This window comes from Ovis canadensis, chromosome 1 (genome assembly GCF_042477335.2).
Source record: "Ovis canadensis isolate MfBH-ARS-UI-01 breed Bighorn chromosome 1, ARS-UI_OviCan_v2, whole genome shotgun sequence".
Taxonomy (NCBI): domain Eukaryota; kingdom Metazoa; phylum Chordata; class Mammalia; order Artiodactyla; family Bovidae; genus Ovis; species Ovis canadensis.
Genome location: NC_091245.1, coordinates 124721381 through 124739007, shown reverse-complemented (window position 1 = coordinate 124739007; position 17627 = coordinate 124721381). Strand labels below are relative to the sequence as shown.

At 43.1% G+C, this 17627-nt stretch overlaps 2 protein-coding genes across 13 annotated transcripts in view; one reads left to right on the top strand and one right to left on the bottom strand.

Annotated features, from left to right (window-relative positions):
• GART (phosphoribosylglycinamide formyltransferase, phosphoribosylglycinamide synthetase, phosphoribosylaminoimidazole synthetase) overlaps positions 1-6902 on the bottom strand; it is a 29666-nt gene extending 22764 nt beyond the window's left edge. Inside the window, exons 1-4 of one of the 6 annotated variants that reach the window (XM_069548967.1) lie at positions 6604-6715; positions 6223-6320; positions 2654-2839; positions 298-393 (exon numbers count right to left, since the gene is read on the bottom strand). In XM_069548967.1, coding sequence (XP_069405068.1) covers positions 298-393; positions 2654-2798 — 241 coding nt within the window. In that variant the 5' untranslated portion in view covers positions 2799-2839; positions 6223-6320; positions 6604-6715. Of the gene's footprint in view, positions 1-297; positions 394-2653; positions 2840-5682; positions 6321-6603; positions 6722-6764 lie in introns of those variants that run through there. The other 5 variants (XM_069548977.1, XM_069548957.1, XM_069548942.1 and 2 more) reach the window with 5 other exon arrangements.
• The window catches only part of SON (SON DNA and RNA binding protein), a 32008-nt gene continuing 20342 nt past the window's right edge, over positions 5962-17627 (top strand). For all 7 annotated transcript variants that reach the window (XR_011248332.1, XR_011248331.1, XR_011248333.1 and 4 more), the window contains exons 1-3: positions 5962-6969; positions 9958-10124; positions 11729-17626. Coding sequence is in view for 4 of the 7 variants with exons in the window: in XM_069548893.1 (XP_069404994.1) it covers positions 6893-6969; positions 9958-10124; positions 11729-17626 (6142 nt within the window). In the remaining 3 variants the exon portion in view is untranslated. The remainder of the gene's footprint in view (positions 6970-9957; positions 10125-11728; position 17627) is intronic.

The following is a 17627-nucleotide window of genomic DNA, read 5'->3' as shown; positions in this document are numbered from 1 at the left end:
AACAAAAATTTATGTGATATTCAAATATATGGATAGAGCAGAATAAAAAAATATTTCTCATGGCTGCAAATTTGATCTCTCATTCAAATTTACTCATATTATTATTTGTATTATCCACAAAAATAATGCTTGGGAGAAAAAAAATCCTAGAATTTATTAATTTCTAGAGAGTGAAAACTTTTTCCAAGGTAATTTTGTTATTAGGAAACCTCATCTATAAAATGTATGAGATTGGATGATCTCCAAGCTCCTATTGGCACAGTAGAAATCATAACAATAAACAGAAGTGAACTTTACCAGCAGCTAGAGGTGCCTCTGGTCCAACAACTACAAATTCAATTTTCTCATCTTTGCAGAACTGCGCAAGGGCAGTATGATCACTGACTGAGATGTCTGTGAAAAGAGAAAAGAAACAAACCTATCTTGTTTAAACGTACTTTGTTTAAGGTATAATAAGTAAGTGTCTTCCTGAAGTCTAAGTACTATACTCTGGTATGCCTATCAGTTGTTGATTTTCTTTTGGTGTTGCAGGAGAGTTTCACCATGAGAAATCAGAGCAGAGCACATTAGGCTAACCAAGAAAGCTGGGTTCTCTGTTATTACTACAGTGACAGAGAACTGAGTGAGTTTCCCAAGAGCTGTACTCTCCTGACTGTAGCGTTCATGTCACTAGTGTTGATTATAAACAGAACAGTGTATCAGAGAATATACTTAGAAACTGGCCTTTTGAACGTCTTTCATTCAAGATTTACTAAAAATTACTATATGCTAGGTAACTGTCCTAGTCACTGAGTTAAGACATATACACAAACAAGGTCCCTACACTTAGGATGCTTATATTTCACTATGGGAACACTGGGTTATGACTATCCGAGCAAACTAATAAAGTTAGGCAAATCTGCTGTGAAGTAAATTGGGAGGCTATTTCTGACTAAGCCAGGCAGGGGCTCTTTGTGCAAAGACGTTTACGCTAAGAATAGAATGGTGATTTTATGACCTTTCTCACTTTCTCAACCTACCAACAAGGTAAATCTTCTTTCTCAATGAAGTTCTAAGTAGCCATGGGATCAACCATATACTGAGCATGAGTCTGTTTTATAGGCACTCTTCCACTTCACTGTATCTGGGCCACCATTCCTAATCTGGCTGAAGTTTCGAATTACTCTGCACATATGTGGTGTTTGTGATGTATAGGGAGTAAGTGCAGAAAAGGTAGAGTTCTCAGTGTACAGAAACTGCCTGAATGGGTAAGGATGGAGTACCATGAACTCTGGGTTAGTAGGTGCAAACACAACTGGGCCGAGCAGAGCCAACTACCTCAGTACAGCAAAGGAAGATGACACACCTAACCTGTCGATACAAGTGATGGAAGTCTCATAACAATCTTGGGAGATTTTCATGGGCTGGTCCGTGTAACAGCAATTACAGCTAGATAAAATGTGCCAATACTTAAAAAAAACAAAAACAAAAACAAAACCCCTCACTCCCAGAGCTAAGATCCCAGGGAAGCAGATATTTTCTTATTTATCTCTTATCTGTGGTCCTGTGTACACAATCATCTTCTCCCAGTTTGTGGCTCACTGGATCTATGTTCTCCCTGTAGATACTATATGCCATGCAGAGTACTAGGCACAGTACACACAGTGCAGAATCAGACAGGCGAGTTCCTTGCCCTCATGCAGTTTACGTTTTAGAGCTTCTGTTTTAGGAGGGAAGTGAAGATAAGAGACAGACAAGAGAAAAGTAAAAGAAGACACAGGTAACAGTTCACTTTAGGAAAGTCCTCTTTGAGGAGGTAACGTAAGTTGAAACCTGAATGATGAGCCAGTCATGCTGGGGGTGAGAACAAAGTGCAAGGCAGCTCTGTTTGGGAAACTGCCAGGATTACATGGATAGAGCACCATGAAAAGAAAAAGAATACAAAAGATCAGGCTGGAAAGGCAGAGAGGCCAGATCACAACAGGTTTTGTAAGCAACAGTAAGGAGTTTGAGTTTTATGCTAACTACTATGAGAAGTTATTGGAGAGTTTAATGCAGCAAAAGTACTGATTAAGCTTTCCTGGTGGCTAAGAGGTTAAAGCATCTACCTGCAATGTGGGAGACCTGAGTTTGATCCCTGGGTGGGGAAGATCCCCTGGAGAAGGAAATGGCAACCCACTCCAGTATTCTTGCCTGGAGAATCCCATGGACAGTGGAGCCTGGTGGGCTACAGTCCACGAGGTTGCAAAGAGTTGGACAAGACTGAGAGACTTAATTAAGAATTGATACCTTCTTATATTTACTGGTGGAAGAGATAAAGGCTGAGATCTATTATGGAATAAGAATTAGCAGAACTTACATTTAATAGCCTGCTCAATTTTTAATTCCCCAAAATATATACTCAAACACCTTGAATCTGTATTAGGTACTTCTTTGTGACTTTCTTATTAGACATGTTTTAAAGGTTTAAACTAATTTAAGGTAAGGAAGTGCTATACTCTGAACAACAGGATACCTTAAATTTATAACATATGGCAACTATTCAAATTACTACATACATTTTTGGGTTAAGCAAAGCATTCAAATCTGAACAGCAGTTGACTATTACAAAGAACAGATGCGGTTGACAGTTTATCGTTTACAACTGTTCACTTTTACTTAAAAACGTGATTACCAGTATTTGAAATCTTCTCAGAGCAGGCAGTGCCTGCATTTCCTGGGGTAACCAACACTTGTTTGACATGGGTAGACTGTGCAAGTTTCCAGGCCAGCGTGTGTTCCCGTCCTCCATTGCCAATGACAAGTACTCGGGCTGCCATTGCGCTATCTGCAAAGCAGGAATTCAGCAGGAAGATGAAAGCTGCAGAAAGAAAACCACAGTTGACCGTTTTAAACTGGGACTCATAATTTAAGAAATATGACTGTAATCTTAAGGATTAGCGTGGTACTTTAGAAATAAGGCAGGGATTTCCCTGGTGGTCCAGTGGTTAAGAATCTGCCTTCCAATGCAAGGGATGTGAGTTTGATCCCTGGTCAGGGAAGTAAGATTCCCACATGCCCTGGGGCATCTGTGGAGCCCATGCACCAGAAATAGAGAGAAGCTGTGCGCCACAATGAAAGATCCCATGTACTGAAGACATTGCCAAAAATAAATAAATAGTAAAAAAAAAAAAAAAGAAATAAGGCAGACTGGCCTCAGTTCAGTTCAGTTCAGTTGCTCAGTCGTGTCCGACTCTTTGTGACCCCATGAATGGTCTAGAGAGCTTGATTAAAAAAAAAAAACAAACAACAAAAACTCCAATCACCCTTTCTAGAGCTTCACTTTTAGAAGATTTAATAATCATCAAACCTCAATTAAAAATGAGTCTTAATGTTGTCCCAGTGGTTAAGAATCCATCTTCCAACGCAGGCGACATGGGTTTTATCCCTGGCCAGGGACCTAAGCGTGCACAATATACTACTGTGCTGCAGCTTGAGCGCCACAGCTAGAGAGAAGCCTGTGTGCCACAAAGAAGACCCGATGCAACCAAATAAATAAATAAATTCTGATGGCCATATAGCCTCCGTTGCAATTACTGAACTCTGCCATTGTAGCACAAAGAGCAGTCTTGGACAAGAGACAAACGTGGCCTGGCTATGCGCAGCAAAAACTAACACAAAACAGGCATGGGCTGTAGGTCATAGTTTGCCTATTTTTGTTCTAAGCAACAAGAAGCTGTAAGAGGTTTATAAAGAATTAAGCGTGGCTATGTTTCAATGAAACTTTATTTATAGACATAGCAATTTGAATTTTGCATAACTGTCACAGAAACATCACTTTTCCTTTTTTCCCCCTAACCATTTAACAACATAAAAATTATTCTTATTTAGTGAGCTGTACAAAAACAGGTAGTAGGAAGGACTGGCACCAAGAGCTACAGTCTGCTGATCCCCATTTAAGAAGCTGGTGCACGGCTTCCCTGGTGGTGTAGCGGTGAAGAATCTACCTGCCAACGCAGGGGACACAGGTTCGATCCCTGGTATGGGAAGATCCCACATGCCTTGAAGCATTAGTTGCATGTGTGTCACAACTACTGAACTAGCCTTCTGGAGCCTGGGAGCACTGCTGGGCTCCCTCGCTCTAGAGCCCCTGTTCCAAAACAAGAGAAGCCACCACGATGAGAGGCCCATGCACTACAGCAAAGAGTAGACCCTGCTCTCTGCAACTAGAGAAAGCAAAAGCAAAGCAAAAAAGATCCAGTGCAGCCAAAAATACAAATAAGTAAATAGATCTTTTTTTTAAAATGCAATATGCTGGCAAAGGGACTTCCCTGGTGGTCCAGTGGTTAAGAATCTGCCTTCCAATGCAGGGGATGCGTGTTCCATTCCTGGTTGGGGAATGAAGATCCCATGTACCAAAGGGCAGCTAAGCCCATGGGATGCAGCAGCCCCTCCTCCCAGAGGAAACTGGTGCAGAAGGCAAAAATCAAATGTAAACACATCTCACTCAGTTCTGGCATCTGATCCTGAGCAGGATGGGTAACTCTCTCTCTGCTCAAGTGAGCATGTGACCTTGGTTAAGCTCTTAGTGTCTGCAATTCGATTTCTATGCATCTATCTTACAAGGTGGAATTAAGAATGTGCCTTATGAGGCATAGTAAGAATTGAAATGGCATTTATTTATAAGTAATTAGTACAACTGCATACACTCAGTAGTAAAAGAATGCTAACATGCTACATTTGATTACTTTTGTCTAAACTGATGCTTCAGGGATAGAAATTCTAGAAAGCCAAAAGAGTGAATAATCTGTCATATTTGTCATATTCATTTACTAGTTTTCAGAAGACATCTAATTACGTAGAATGCAAATTTATAACAGGAAAAACTGAAATCAGTTACTTATGAAATACTAGGAATACATATTTAAGAAAAATCTAAGTTGATAATATAAAACACTTCTTGAGCACTTCTTGCCAGATGCTACTCTAAATGCTTTTAATTTTAAAATTCTATGAGGTAGATAGGATTACTATGCCCACTTTGCTGATAAACATACTTGAGGTTCAGTTAGGTTAAGTAACTTGCTGCAGGTCACATAGATCAGAGGGTGAGATTCCAACAGAAGCAATTTTGCTTCAGATACAATTGAAAATATGAAGAAGAAAAAAATTTACTAAGTTATCTCAGAAAGGAAAATGGTCAATGGAAAACACAGACTTGCCATGTTTATTGAAATATTTGAAATAAATATACTTTAAATCTAGAGTAGACATTAGTGTGAATTACAGGAGCAGTGAAGGGATTATCGTAGATCTCTGAAATAGTTTTAGGACTCAGACTGAGGGAATGTACATCCAGGAGTGGCTAGGAGCCCTTCAGTCAGAGGACCTGGGATAGGGTTAAGACTTACTAGCTGGGAAACCTGGAGGGACTTAACCTTCTTGGGCCTCAGTCGTCTAAATGGATAACATAACAGAGAATTAGAGAGCCAAGAAAAGCCATTTCAAAAGACGTGGTGAATAACATAACACAGAAACCAACTACAAAATGGGATTAAGTAACCTGCTAGAGACAAAGGACGGAATTAACAAGAAAATATGCAATTCTGGTGCATGGCATTAAAAAAAAAGCATAAAGGTACAAAAAGGGCCCTTACACTTAAAGCAGAGAAATGACAGAGCCATTGTAAACCTCAGTTAAAACTGAAAAAGCATATGGCCAACCTTCACCCATGGCACGTGGGAATAAGATGAAAATTCCTGCAGCCAAACCGGTTCACACAGTTTCATCTCACGCCTGAGAGTAAATCCGCCAAGCCAAACCTTAAAGCAACTTTACTGAGAGGCGGAGGAAACTCACCCGGCGATACTGGGTGACCTCGGGGTCCGCACGTAGACCTTCGCCTAGCGCTCTGGATCTGAATGTACTCCACGCGCGCCGGAAGTTGGGCGCGCGGAATCCGGCGCGCTCGGCCCTCCCACTCCGCCCTCGAGGGTTCGCCTCCCTATTGGCTGGCGGGGCCCGTGGTCCCCACCCCGAGATAATCAAGAACGATGCCCTCCCGCTCTCGGGCGCGGCCTGAACCTCCCCTCCGGAGCTAATCTCTTAAACCCTACTCGTTTACATTGTTTAATTCTGTGGTACCAGGTGCCACGTAAAATCTACTCTCCCCTCCAGAACCTCCTGAGCTCTGACGGTGGGGAGCGCCAAAATGCTAAACCCATGTTCAGCTACTTGTGTGTTGCTTAGGAATCAGAACTGACCGGCTACTGTGCAAAAGTCTCGTGATGCGCCTGGCTCCTGACGAGATTAGAATGCACCAGGGTTTGAGCTCAGCTGGCTCGTGACCTCTGACCCAATGCTAAAATGGGGGGAAAAAAAGCTGATTATAGGATGCCATGGGAGAGAGATGGGGGGATGAAAACGTTATTCTTCGTACGGTGGGCAGGCGCTGATAATGTGCTTTCCCGAATGGATCTCCCCTGCCGAAACGCGGAGACATGTTGGAGCACCCTGTTGCCCTCCCCGCTCCCTTTCCTCACGGAATTTAATCTCGGGTAGTTAGTGGCTAAAATAAGCCTCTTAAACGGCCCCCCCTCCCCCAAACGCTATTGAAGACTGACAACTGAAGCCGACACAGCCACCTCGAGAGAGAGACTTCTCCTGTAATGGCGCCTGCGTCAGTCACTAACATGGCGGACACAGTCGTGCGCGGCGCAAACGTCAGCAGCTCTACCCCAAACGCTCAGAAACAGCGGAGGAGAGCGGGGCCGTGCTCGCTGATAGGTTCGGAGGCGGAGCGTACCGGTCTGGCTCTCCCACAGGAGCCAATCAGGACGGCGAGAGACGGAATTGGCCGCTGCGCCTCCTCCCGAGGCATGCTGGGAGCCTGGAGGACTGGTGAGGAGGAGTTGAGAGAACGGAGCGGACGCCATGGCGACCAACATCGAGCAGATTTTTAGGTCTTTCGTGGTCAGTAAATTCCGGGAAATTCAACAGGAGCTTTCAAGGTAAGCTCTCCTCAGACTCTTCTGCTCCCAAAGGACCGCTGGGGCCCCACGGGGCCTTCCATGGAATCTTTCTTCGGAGACGCTGTCGTTGCTCGTCTCAGGCCCGGCTACAGCCCCGCCTGGGCCTGGGATCCATTTTCCGGCCCCCCCACCCCCATCCGCTCCCTCCCTTCCCGGCGAGGAACTTCGCCCTTTCCGAGATAATCCCAGGCTGTCTCTTCTAGAACCGAGTTAAGATGCTCAGCCTTCTGTCCTGTTTGGGTATCCCCTACCGTCTAGCTACTGTAGGCCTGCTTGTCCACCGGGGATGGGCCTAGTTCCTTCCTCAGCTCTGCCGCCGCGCTTCCCCTCCCCCTCTCCGCCTCCGCGGATTTCGCCGGCCGGTGTCTTTGACCGGAAAGGGGTCTAACGGCCGTTTCTTGAGTAATCTTAAATACGCTTTATTACTGCAAGCTTCGGACCACTTGGGGGTCGGGATCCTTTGAGAAGATTATTTGGGTCCTAATGTCCTGTGGCTTCCACCAGGTAGCATTTTAAATAGTCTGGTAGATTAGAAATTTAAATTAAAACAGTTAAAGTTAACGTTAGTTATTTTGACAGAATATTCGAGGCGAGGATGGAAGGAGACTTTGAATTACTAGTAATTACTAAATTTAGCAAGCGAAAAGTGGAGTTCGTGTATTGGTCTAAATATTCTTGCTCCCTCTGCCCCGATTGACCTATTTGACCAACACGCTGTTTTTGTCATCGCTACTAGTTTACCCTTGGTTCCACACAATTTGAATGGGAAGAGACTTTCAAAGAAATAGTTGCTTACTCGGAAAGGAAAATCGCGTGGGTCATGTTATTTAGTGGTTGTCTTTTTGTATTTTTATTTTGCATAACGTAAACATTTGTTCCGAGTTGAAATGCATTGTTAGTTGTGTTTTAAAAAGTTGAGAGCTAGAATCAAACGTGAGGTGAATTTGAAAAATAGCCGGAAACTCAGTTGTAAACTGAATGCTCCAATTAACATAAGGTTATGGGGTAATGATATAGATTTGCTGGAATTCTTTGCGTATACATTGTTTTTCAAGTGGGAACTATATCTGTTCATTGATTTAGTTGCTTTTTGAAATTTTGTAATATGCTAGTTATTTTTAGGATAGTGAGAAACGACCTGAGCTAAGGGAATAGAATTTTCCTGGAAACTTTTTAATAGTTGCATGCAATCAGTAGTGTTTGATAATTGTAATGTCTTATTTCTATACCTTTTAAAAATTAGGTTTTGTATTAGAAGTTTTATTGTTGTATTAGGTTTAGAAAAAATAGAGAAACGAATTTTAAAACGCATGGTTATTGATCTTTATCTTCTTTCACTGTTTTTCCTTTGCATACAGATGCACGTGTTTTGTGAAATGTGGTCATCTTGTTTTGCGTGTTTTTTTTTTTTTAACCTGTATATTGTGAACTTTTATCATGGTTTGGAACATTTTTCCAGGCTCCATAGAATTCTGTTTATTGTAGGATTGTATTGATATTTAGGTGCCTTGAAATTTCCACCCTTTTTCAGTAGTTGAATGAACATCTGGAGAGCTTTAAGATGATTACTTTCTTATAGATTGCCTGGTTGTTTTTTTTTTTTATTCCTACTTTTTGGATTTTTAAATCCGTGGATTTTTTAGTAAGGTCAGCACAGTGTAAGTGCTTAGGAAAAATGTAAAGAAAGTCCAGGAAGAAACTCTAAAAAGAAAATTAGATAAAGCAGTGTATTACTGGAGGAATATTCAGCTTCTTTTCAAGTAACGTTATACATTATCAGTGTCAAGATTATTTGCTGTTTTAGTGAGCTGTAGTTCTTTTGTGTGTTTGTCATTTATTTTTTTATGTATATTGGTTTGAGTGAGGAGACTGATAACTTTAATAGCTTAAAGTTTTTATTTATAGATGGTTAGGAGTAAGAGCTCTGGTTTTGAATGCCAGCTTTACTGCTTAATAAATGTGTAATCTTCAGCTAGGTTTGTTTTGTTTTGTTTTCTTTGGGCCTCATTTTCCTCATTGAAAAATCAGAACAATAGTGCTGATTTCAGAGTTTGTGGGGATAAATGAGTTTAGAAATGTAGAACCATGTGACCTTAATTAATAGTTAATAAATGTTAAATAATATTTATTGTATGATTCATTGTATTAGAAAACCAAATATTCTTTAATAACATGAAAAGCTACTGAATTTTTTTGTTAAAGCTTAAATTACAGTAAGTCACACATACTGTTGTGAAAGCATTTTTCGAAACAATTTTGTAAATTTGTACAAAATAGTACAAGTGACAAATGATAAAAATAAATGATATATAAAAATGTATCTTCTGTCAAGATTCTTCTGTTCCTGTAAATTGAAAATGTTAAGTGATTCATTCATTGACTTACTATAAATGAATTGGTTTACATGGTTTTTGGTAACTGGGTGAAAGCTGTATGTGTATTTTTTCAATATTGTGGCATTTCAGTAACTGAAGAGTTTCAACCTGATCTGAAGCTACCAGTTATACTTTTGACTAAATGTCTGTGGCTGAATTTTTGTTCCTTCATATTGCTGATGGTGATTGTGATCCATCTATAGGTGTAGCTTTATTGTCACTATAGCATATACCATAATGTTAGGGTAATGTGTTTTTCTTTGGTTTGGTGATTGTGATCTTAGTAATTTTCCCCTGAAATATTCTGGTTGGGGAGTATTTAATTTTTTTTTTAAAAGAGCTTGGGAACCTGTTTTAAATATTTTCTTAACTTTAACACTTCTGAAAACTTTAAGAAATTGTATGAAAACAAAAATGTGCCAACTGTAAGTGTTAAGGAAGCACCGTTGATGGGGAAAAGGGGAATATCATCCAAAATTAAATACAAATGGTGAAATGTATGAATAATACGAGGTTTTTTTAATAAGTTGTTACAAATATTTGTATGTCATGGTAGAATTATTAATGAATTTTGATAACTTTTCTTGTCAAGTGGAAGGAGTGAAGGACAGCTCAATGGTGAAACAAACACACCTATTGAAGGAAACCAGGCAGGTGATGCAGCTGCCTCTGCCAGGAGCCTACCAAATGAAGACATAGTTCAGAAGATAGAGGAAGTACTTTCTGGGGTCTTAGATACAGAATTACGATATAAGCCAGGTAAGTTGAAGATAATTATCTGTCTTGAAAGCTAAATTTTTAAAAATAGTTAATAGTTAAATAATAGTATTTCTGATTGTAGGGTATTTAAGATGCTCATTAGATCTAAAATGTCAGTAAGTTGAATTTTTAATTTAACTGATTTATTGAAGACTTGTTTTATGTCCATATTTTGAAAATACAGTTGCACTTGTTTGCTTTACTAGTGGAATATAACTGTATTTGATTCAGTCTTGTGCTGCCTCGGTGCCAGGATTTTGAATATGGATTTTCATTGAAAAATTGTGTAAATGTCAAGTTTTGGAAGGTACAGGAGTCTGGACCAAATTGTAATGATTTCAGAACCCTGGAAAGTTTTATTTTAAAGCTCTAACTTAGAGAGTACCTTGTTTTTGCATCTACTTTTAAAGGTGCAATAAATGGGGAGGAAGCATTGCTGGATATTGAGCATTTGGGGAACTGATTAAATAATTGGTGCTTAGAAATGACTTATCAACCATCTTTTAGTTTTGGAAATGGAGACATTTTATGGATTAAAAAAAAGGTTTTTTTTTTTAGTACAGAGTATGGCTTAAAAAAATAGTATATAGACTCACCATGCTTAGATTCATGACTTAAGCAACTTTTGTTGAAGTATAATGTAGATTTGGTATATAATGTAAACAATTAGTAGAAAATGATTGGTTTTGCTTTGAAACAGATCTTGTCATGTGTTGATTCACTTTTTCCATAATCTTGATGACCTGGATTTCTGATGATCTTTTTCTGAGATCACTAAGGTTTATCAGATTTTGTACTGGCATTAGAGTAAATCTCATCTAGTAATAAAGTATAAGCCATTTTTTGGTTTAGATATGCAGATTGAAATGTTCTTAATTTCTTAAGGGTTGTAAGTTAACTTCTTAGTAACTTTAGAAGAGTAATGAAGAGGTGTTACTTTTCTGAGAATACAGCATGAGTGAGAATTGAGGTTCCATGTTTTGCGTTTGTTGCTCAGACCTTTGCATTCTTTATAAAAGCATTCCCTAGCATTTGCTGAGGGTTTACTTGATGGCAGGCGTTATTCAGTGTACTTGGCATGTTTTAACTCGGTTTGTCCTCTGCCGCTGAAAGACAGTGTCAGCAATTGAGTGGTGCATTGATTCAGTATGCAAAAGCAGACAGTCTGTTCTAAAGCCAGTGCCACATTGCTTCTTGTATGAGTAAATAAGGGTTATGAAATAGTCACAAAAATTATTCAGTATATGTATTTTTAGGAATTCTGATAGTTAACAATATGAAAGATGTTCATCTGTAAGTATAGTTTAAGTAACTTGTATATTGAGAGCTGAAGAAAATAATTGTTTTAGATGAACTTAGGAAAAATATATTTTAATGTAATTCTAAGAACTTTTGTAATAAATTAAGAACTTATTTTTAACCCTGGCTTTAGTTGTAGAAGAAGTATTGCAAAGGTGCCAGTCTTCAGATAGCTGGTTTATGGAAAATTATTTAACAGGAGATGTCTTATAGTATCTTAACATGGAATGTAAGGTATTGTTTCTATGATTTATCTAAATCTATTTTGGGGAATATTTGACATAATTAATTTTCCTTAATTTCAGACTTGAAGGAGGCATCCAGAAAAAGTAGATGTGTGTCTGTCCAAACAGATCCTACTGATGAAATTCCTACCAAAAAGTCGAAGAAGCATAAAAAGCACAAAAATAAAAAGAAGAAAAAGAAGAAAGAAAAGGAGAAAAAGTATAAAAGACAGTCAGAAGAATCCGAGTCACAGCCGAAATCACATCACGATGGGAACATAGAATCGGATTCCTTTTTGAAGTTTGATTCTGAACCTTCAGAGATGGCACTGGAGCATTCTGTAAGAGCATTTGGCCTATATGACACCAGTGAATCTCCCGCAGTTGTGCTTGAACCTCCTGTAGTTTCGATGGAGGTCTCAGAGCCACACATCTTAGAAACTCTGCCGCCAGCTACAAAACATACAGAACTGTCAGTTGCATCTACATCAGTAGTCTCAGTGCAGTCAGAGCAGTCTGTGGCAGTAATGCTGGAACCATCCACAACAAAGATTCTGGATTCCTTTGCAACAGCACCAGTGCCTACAACAACAGTAGTGCTAAAGTCATCTGAGCCAGTGGTAACAGTGTCAGTGGAGTGTCAGATGAAATCTGTGCAGAAATCTTTGGAGAGCACACCTCCAGAGCCATCAAAGATCATGTTGCTAGAGCCTCCAGTAGCAAAAGTGCTAGAGCTATCAGAAACTCTTGTGTCATCAGAGACACCTACAGAGGTGCACCCTGAGCCAAGCACATCAACAACAATGGATTTTCCAGAGTCGTCAGCAACTGAAGTGCTAAGATTGCCAGAGCAGCCTGTAGAAGGACCATCAGAGATTGCAGATTCATCCATGACACGACCGCAGGAGATGCTGGAGCTGCCCAAGACCACAGCGTTGGAGCTGCAGGAGTCGTCGGTGGCCTCAGTGATGGAGTTGCCGGGGCCACCTGCGACCTCCATGCCGGAGTTGCAGGGGCCCCCTGTGACTCCAGTGCTGGAGTTACCTGGGCCCTCTGCTACCCCGGCGCCAGAGTTGCCAGGGCCCCTTTCTACCCCAGTGCCTGAGTTGCTAGGGCCCCCTGCGACAGCAGTGCCTGAGTTGGCGGGGCCCTCTGTGACATCAGTGCCACAGTTGTCACAGGAATTGTCAGGGCTTCCAGCACCATCCATGGGGTTGGAGCCACCACAGGAGGTACCAGAGCCACCTGTGATGGCACAGGAGTTGCCAGGGCTGCCTGCAGTGACAACAGCAGTAGAGTTGCCAGGGCAGCCTGTGGTAACAGTAGCAATGGAGTTGACCGAACAACCTGTGACGACGACAGAATTGGAGCAGCCTGTGGGAATGACAGCGGTGGAACATCCTGGGCAGCCAGAGGTGACAACGGCAACAGGGTTGCTGGGGCAGCCTGAGGCAGCAATGGTGCTGGAGTTGCCAGGACAGCCGGTGGCAACAACAGCGCTGGAGTTGTCAGGGCAGCCTTCGGTGACTGGGGTGCCAGAGTTGCCAGGGCTGCCTTCGGCAACTAGGGCGCTGGAGTTGTCAGGGCAACCTGTGGCAACTGGGGCACTGGAGTTGCCTGGGCAGCTCATGGCAGCTGGGGCTCTGGAGTTCTCGGGGCAGTCTGGGGCAGCTGGAGCACTGGAGCTTCTGGGGCAGCCTTTGGCAACAGGGGTGCTGGAGTTGCCAGGGCAACCTGGGGCGCCAGAGTTGCCTGGGCAGCCTGTGGCAACTGTGGCGCTGGAGATCTCTGTTCAGTCTGTGGTGACAACGGAGCTGTCAACGATGACCGTGTCGCAGTCCCTGGAGGTGCCCTCGACGACAGCGCTGGAATCCTATAATACGGTAGCACAGGAGCTGCCTACTACATTAGTGGGGGAGACTTCTGTAACAGTAGGAGTGGATCCCTTGATGGCCCAAGAATCCCATATGTTAGCTTCTAACACCATGGAGACCCATATGTTAGCATCCAACACCATGGACTCCCAAATGCTAGCGTCCAACACCATGGACTCTCAAATGCTAGCATCCAACACCATGGACTCCCAGATGTTAGCCTCTAGCACCATGGATTCCCAGATGTTAGCAACCAGCTCCATGGACTCCCAGATGTTAGCAACCAGCTCCATGGACTCCCAGATGTTAGCAACCAGCTCCATGGACTCTCAGATGTTAGCAACCAGCTCCATGGACTCTCAGATGTTAGCAACCAGCTCCATGGACTCCCAGATGTTAGCCACCAGCTCCATGGACTCCCAGATGTTAGCCACCAGCTCCATGGACTCCCAGATGTTAGCCACCAGCTCCATGGACTCGCAGATGTTAGCAACCAGCACCATGGACTCCCAGATGTTAGCCACTAGCTCTATGGACTCCCAGATGTTAGCTTCTGGCACTATGGACTCTCAGATGTTAGCTTCTGGCTCCATGGATGCTCAGATGTTAGCGTCTGGTACCATGGATGCCCAGATGTTAGCATCTAGTACCCAAGATTCTGCTATGTTGGGTTCAAAATCTCCTGATCCCTACAGGTTAGCTCAGGATCCTTACAGGTTAGCTCAGGATCCGTATAGGTTAGGTCATGACCCTTACAGGCTAGGTCATGATGCCTACAGGTTAGGGCAGGACCCCTATAGATTAGGCCATGATCCCTACAGACTAACTCCTGATCCCTATAGGATGTCACCTAGACCCTATAGGATAGCACCCAGGTCCTATAGAATAGCTCCCAGGCCATATAGGTTAGCACCTAGACCCCTGATGTTAGCATCTAGACGTTCTATGATGATGTCCTATGCTGCAGAACGTTCCATGATGTCATCTTATGAACGCTCTATGATGTCTTATGAGCGGTCTATGATGTCCCCTATGGCTGAGCGTTCTATGATGTCAGCTTACGAGCGCTCTATGATGTCAGCCTATGAGCGCTCTATGATGTCCCCTATGGCTGAGCGCTCTATGATGTCAGCTTATGAACGCTCTATGATGTCAGCCTACGAGCGCTCCATGATGTCCCCAATGGCTGACCGATCTATGATGTCCATGGGTGCTGACCGGTCTATGATGTCGTCATACTCTGCTGCTGACCGGTCTATGATGTCATCGTACTCTGCAGCTGACCGATCTATGATGTCATCTTATACTGCTGATCGTTCAATGATGTCTATGGCAGCTGATTCTTACACCGATTCTTACACTGATACATACACGGAGGCATATATGGTGCCACCTTTGCCTCCTGAAGAGCCTCCAACAATGCCACCATTGCCACCTGAAGAGCCACCAATGACACCACCATTGCCTCCTGAGGAACCACCAGAGGGTCCAGTGTTAGCCACTGAGCAGTCAGCATTAACAGCTGAAAATACATGGTCTGCTGAGGTGCCAGCATTACCTCCTGAAGAGTCTGTATCACTGCCTGAACCTCCTGTGAGTCAAAGTGAGATTGCGGAGCCTTTGGCAGTAACTGCTAATTATTCAGTGTCAGCATCAGAGCCGTCAGTGTTGGCATCAGAGGCTGACGTGACTGTTCCAGAACCACCACTAGAGCCAGAGTCTTCAGTTATGTCAGCACCTGTAGAGTCTGCTGCTGGAGCGGAAGAGCATGAAATTGTTGCAGAGAGACCAGTGACTTACATGGTGTCTGAAACTCCCACAACATCAGCTGAACCAACTGTGTTAACATCAGAGCCTTCTGTTATGTCAGACATAGCAGAAACTTACGATTCCATGAGGGCTTCAGGACAGACTGCCCCAGAGGTATCTGTGTGTCTGCTGGAGGCAGCAGTACCTGTTGGAGAGCCATCACAGAGCACTGTAGATCTGCCAGCCATGGCTGTTACAGAGCTGCCATCTGTGGCTGTTCCAGAGCATCCAGCTGGGAATGTTTCAGAGACATCAACCGTGGCTGTCCCAGAGCCACAGGCTGAGGCTCTCCAGGACCCTCCAGCTGTGGCTGTCCTGGACCGACTAGCTGAGGCTGTCCCAGAGCCCCTGGCCTTGTCTGAGCCAGAGCATGTTACTGTTGCTGTTGCTTCTACCCTGGAGCCTACTGTGCCTATTCTGGAACCAGTGGTGTCCATCCTTCAACCTAATGTGATTGTTTCAGAACCATCTGGTTGTGTCCAAGAGTCCACTGTGACAATTTCAGAGCCTCCTGTCACTGTCTCAGAGCAGACTCAAGTAATACCAACTGAGACAGTTGTAGAGTCTACACCAGTAATATTAGAGTCTAGTACTATAAAAGGAATGAATTTACTATCTGATGATCAAAATATTGCTTCAGAGATTGGCCTGCAGGACATAGCCATGCATTCAGATGAAGAGCCACGTGCTGAAGGACTCCTGAAGAGTGGCTCTAATGAAACTGAAAATTGTATAAATACAGACCTTAACATAAATAATCACTTAATTGCTCAAGAAGTGGAACGTAGCACAGTGTCTGCTGCCAGCACTGGCGCTGTTGGTGAAATTGGTGAAGAGACAATTTTGCCTACCGGTGAGACTAAACAATGCACAGTATTGGATACCTGTCCTAGTGTTGGTGAAACTGAGCTAGGAGGAACTCTGTCTTCTGTTGGTCCCCTTGTCCTTGAATCTGAAGCAGTGGGAACTGGTAAGGATCTTGAATTTGGCACAACATCTGCTCTCAGTTCAGTTAGTAAATATGATGGTGAAGTATCTTTAACTACTCAAGATACTGAACATGACATGGTAATTTCCACCAGCCCCAGTGGTGGCAGTGAGGCTGACATAGAGGGACCTTTGCCTGCTAAAGACATTCATCCTGATTTATCTAATAATTTTATCAATAAGGATGCAGAAGGATCATTACCTGTACAGGAGAGTGACCAGACGTTAGCAGCTGCTGTCAGTCCTAAAGAAAGCAGTGGAGAAGATAAAGAAGTTTGTCTCACTACTAAAGAGATACTGTCTGATCCAGGATTTCCTGCCAGCATTGATGATATTAATGAAGCTGATTTAGTGAGACCATTACTTCCTAAGGACATGGAACGTCTTACAAACCTTAGAGCTGGTATTGAAGGACCTTTACTTTCGAGTGAGGTGGAACGGGATAAATCTGCTGCCAGTCCAGTTGTAATTAGTATACCAGAAAGAGCTTCAGAGTCGTCTTCAGAGGAAAAAGATGATTATGAAATTTTTGTAAAAGTTAAGGACACACATGAAAAAAGCAAGAAAAACAAGAACCGTGACAAAGGTGAGAAAGAGAAGAAAAGAGACTCTTCATTAAGGTCGAGAAGTAAACGTTCCAAGTCTTCTGAACACAAATCGCGAAAGCGCACCAGTGAATCTCGTTCTAGGGCAAGGAAGAGATCATCTAAGTCCAAGTCTCATCGTTCTCAGACACGTTCGCGGTCACGATCAAGACGCAGGAGGAGGAGCAGCAGGTCAAGATCCAAGTCTAGAGGAAGGCGATCTGTATCAAAAGAGAAGCGCAAAAGATCTCCAAAGCACAGATCCAAGTCCAGGGAAAGAAAAAGAAAAAGATCAAGCTCCAGGGATAACCGGAAAACAGGTAGAGCTCGAAGTCGCACCCCAAGTCGTCGGAGCCGGAGTCATACTCCGAGTCGCAGGAGGAGATCCAGATCTGGGGGGAGAAGGAGCTTTAGCATTTCCCCGAGCCGACGGAGCCGCACCCCAAGCCGAAGGAGCCGCACCCCTAGCAGACGGAGTCGGACCCCAAGTCGACGGAGCCGTACCCCAAGTCGACGGAGCCGTACCCCGAGTCGACGGAGCCGTACCCCGAGCCGTCGGAGAAGATCAAGATCTGTGGTAAGAAGACGAAGCTTCAGTATATCACCAGTCAGATTACGGCGATCACGAACACCCTTGAGAAGAAGGTTTAGCAGGTCTCCAATCCGTCGCAAACGATCCAGGTCTTCAGAAAGAGGCAGATCACCTAAACGTCTCACAGATTTGAG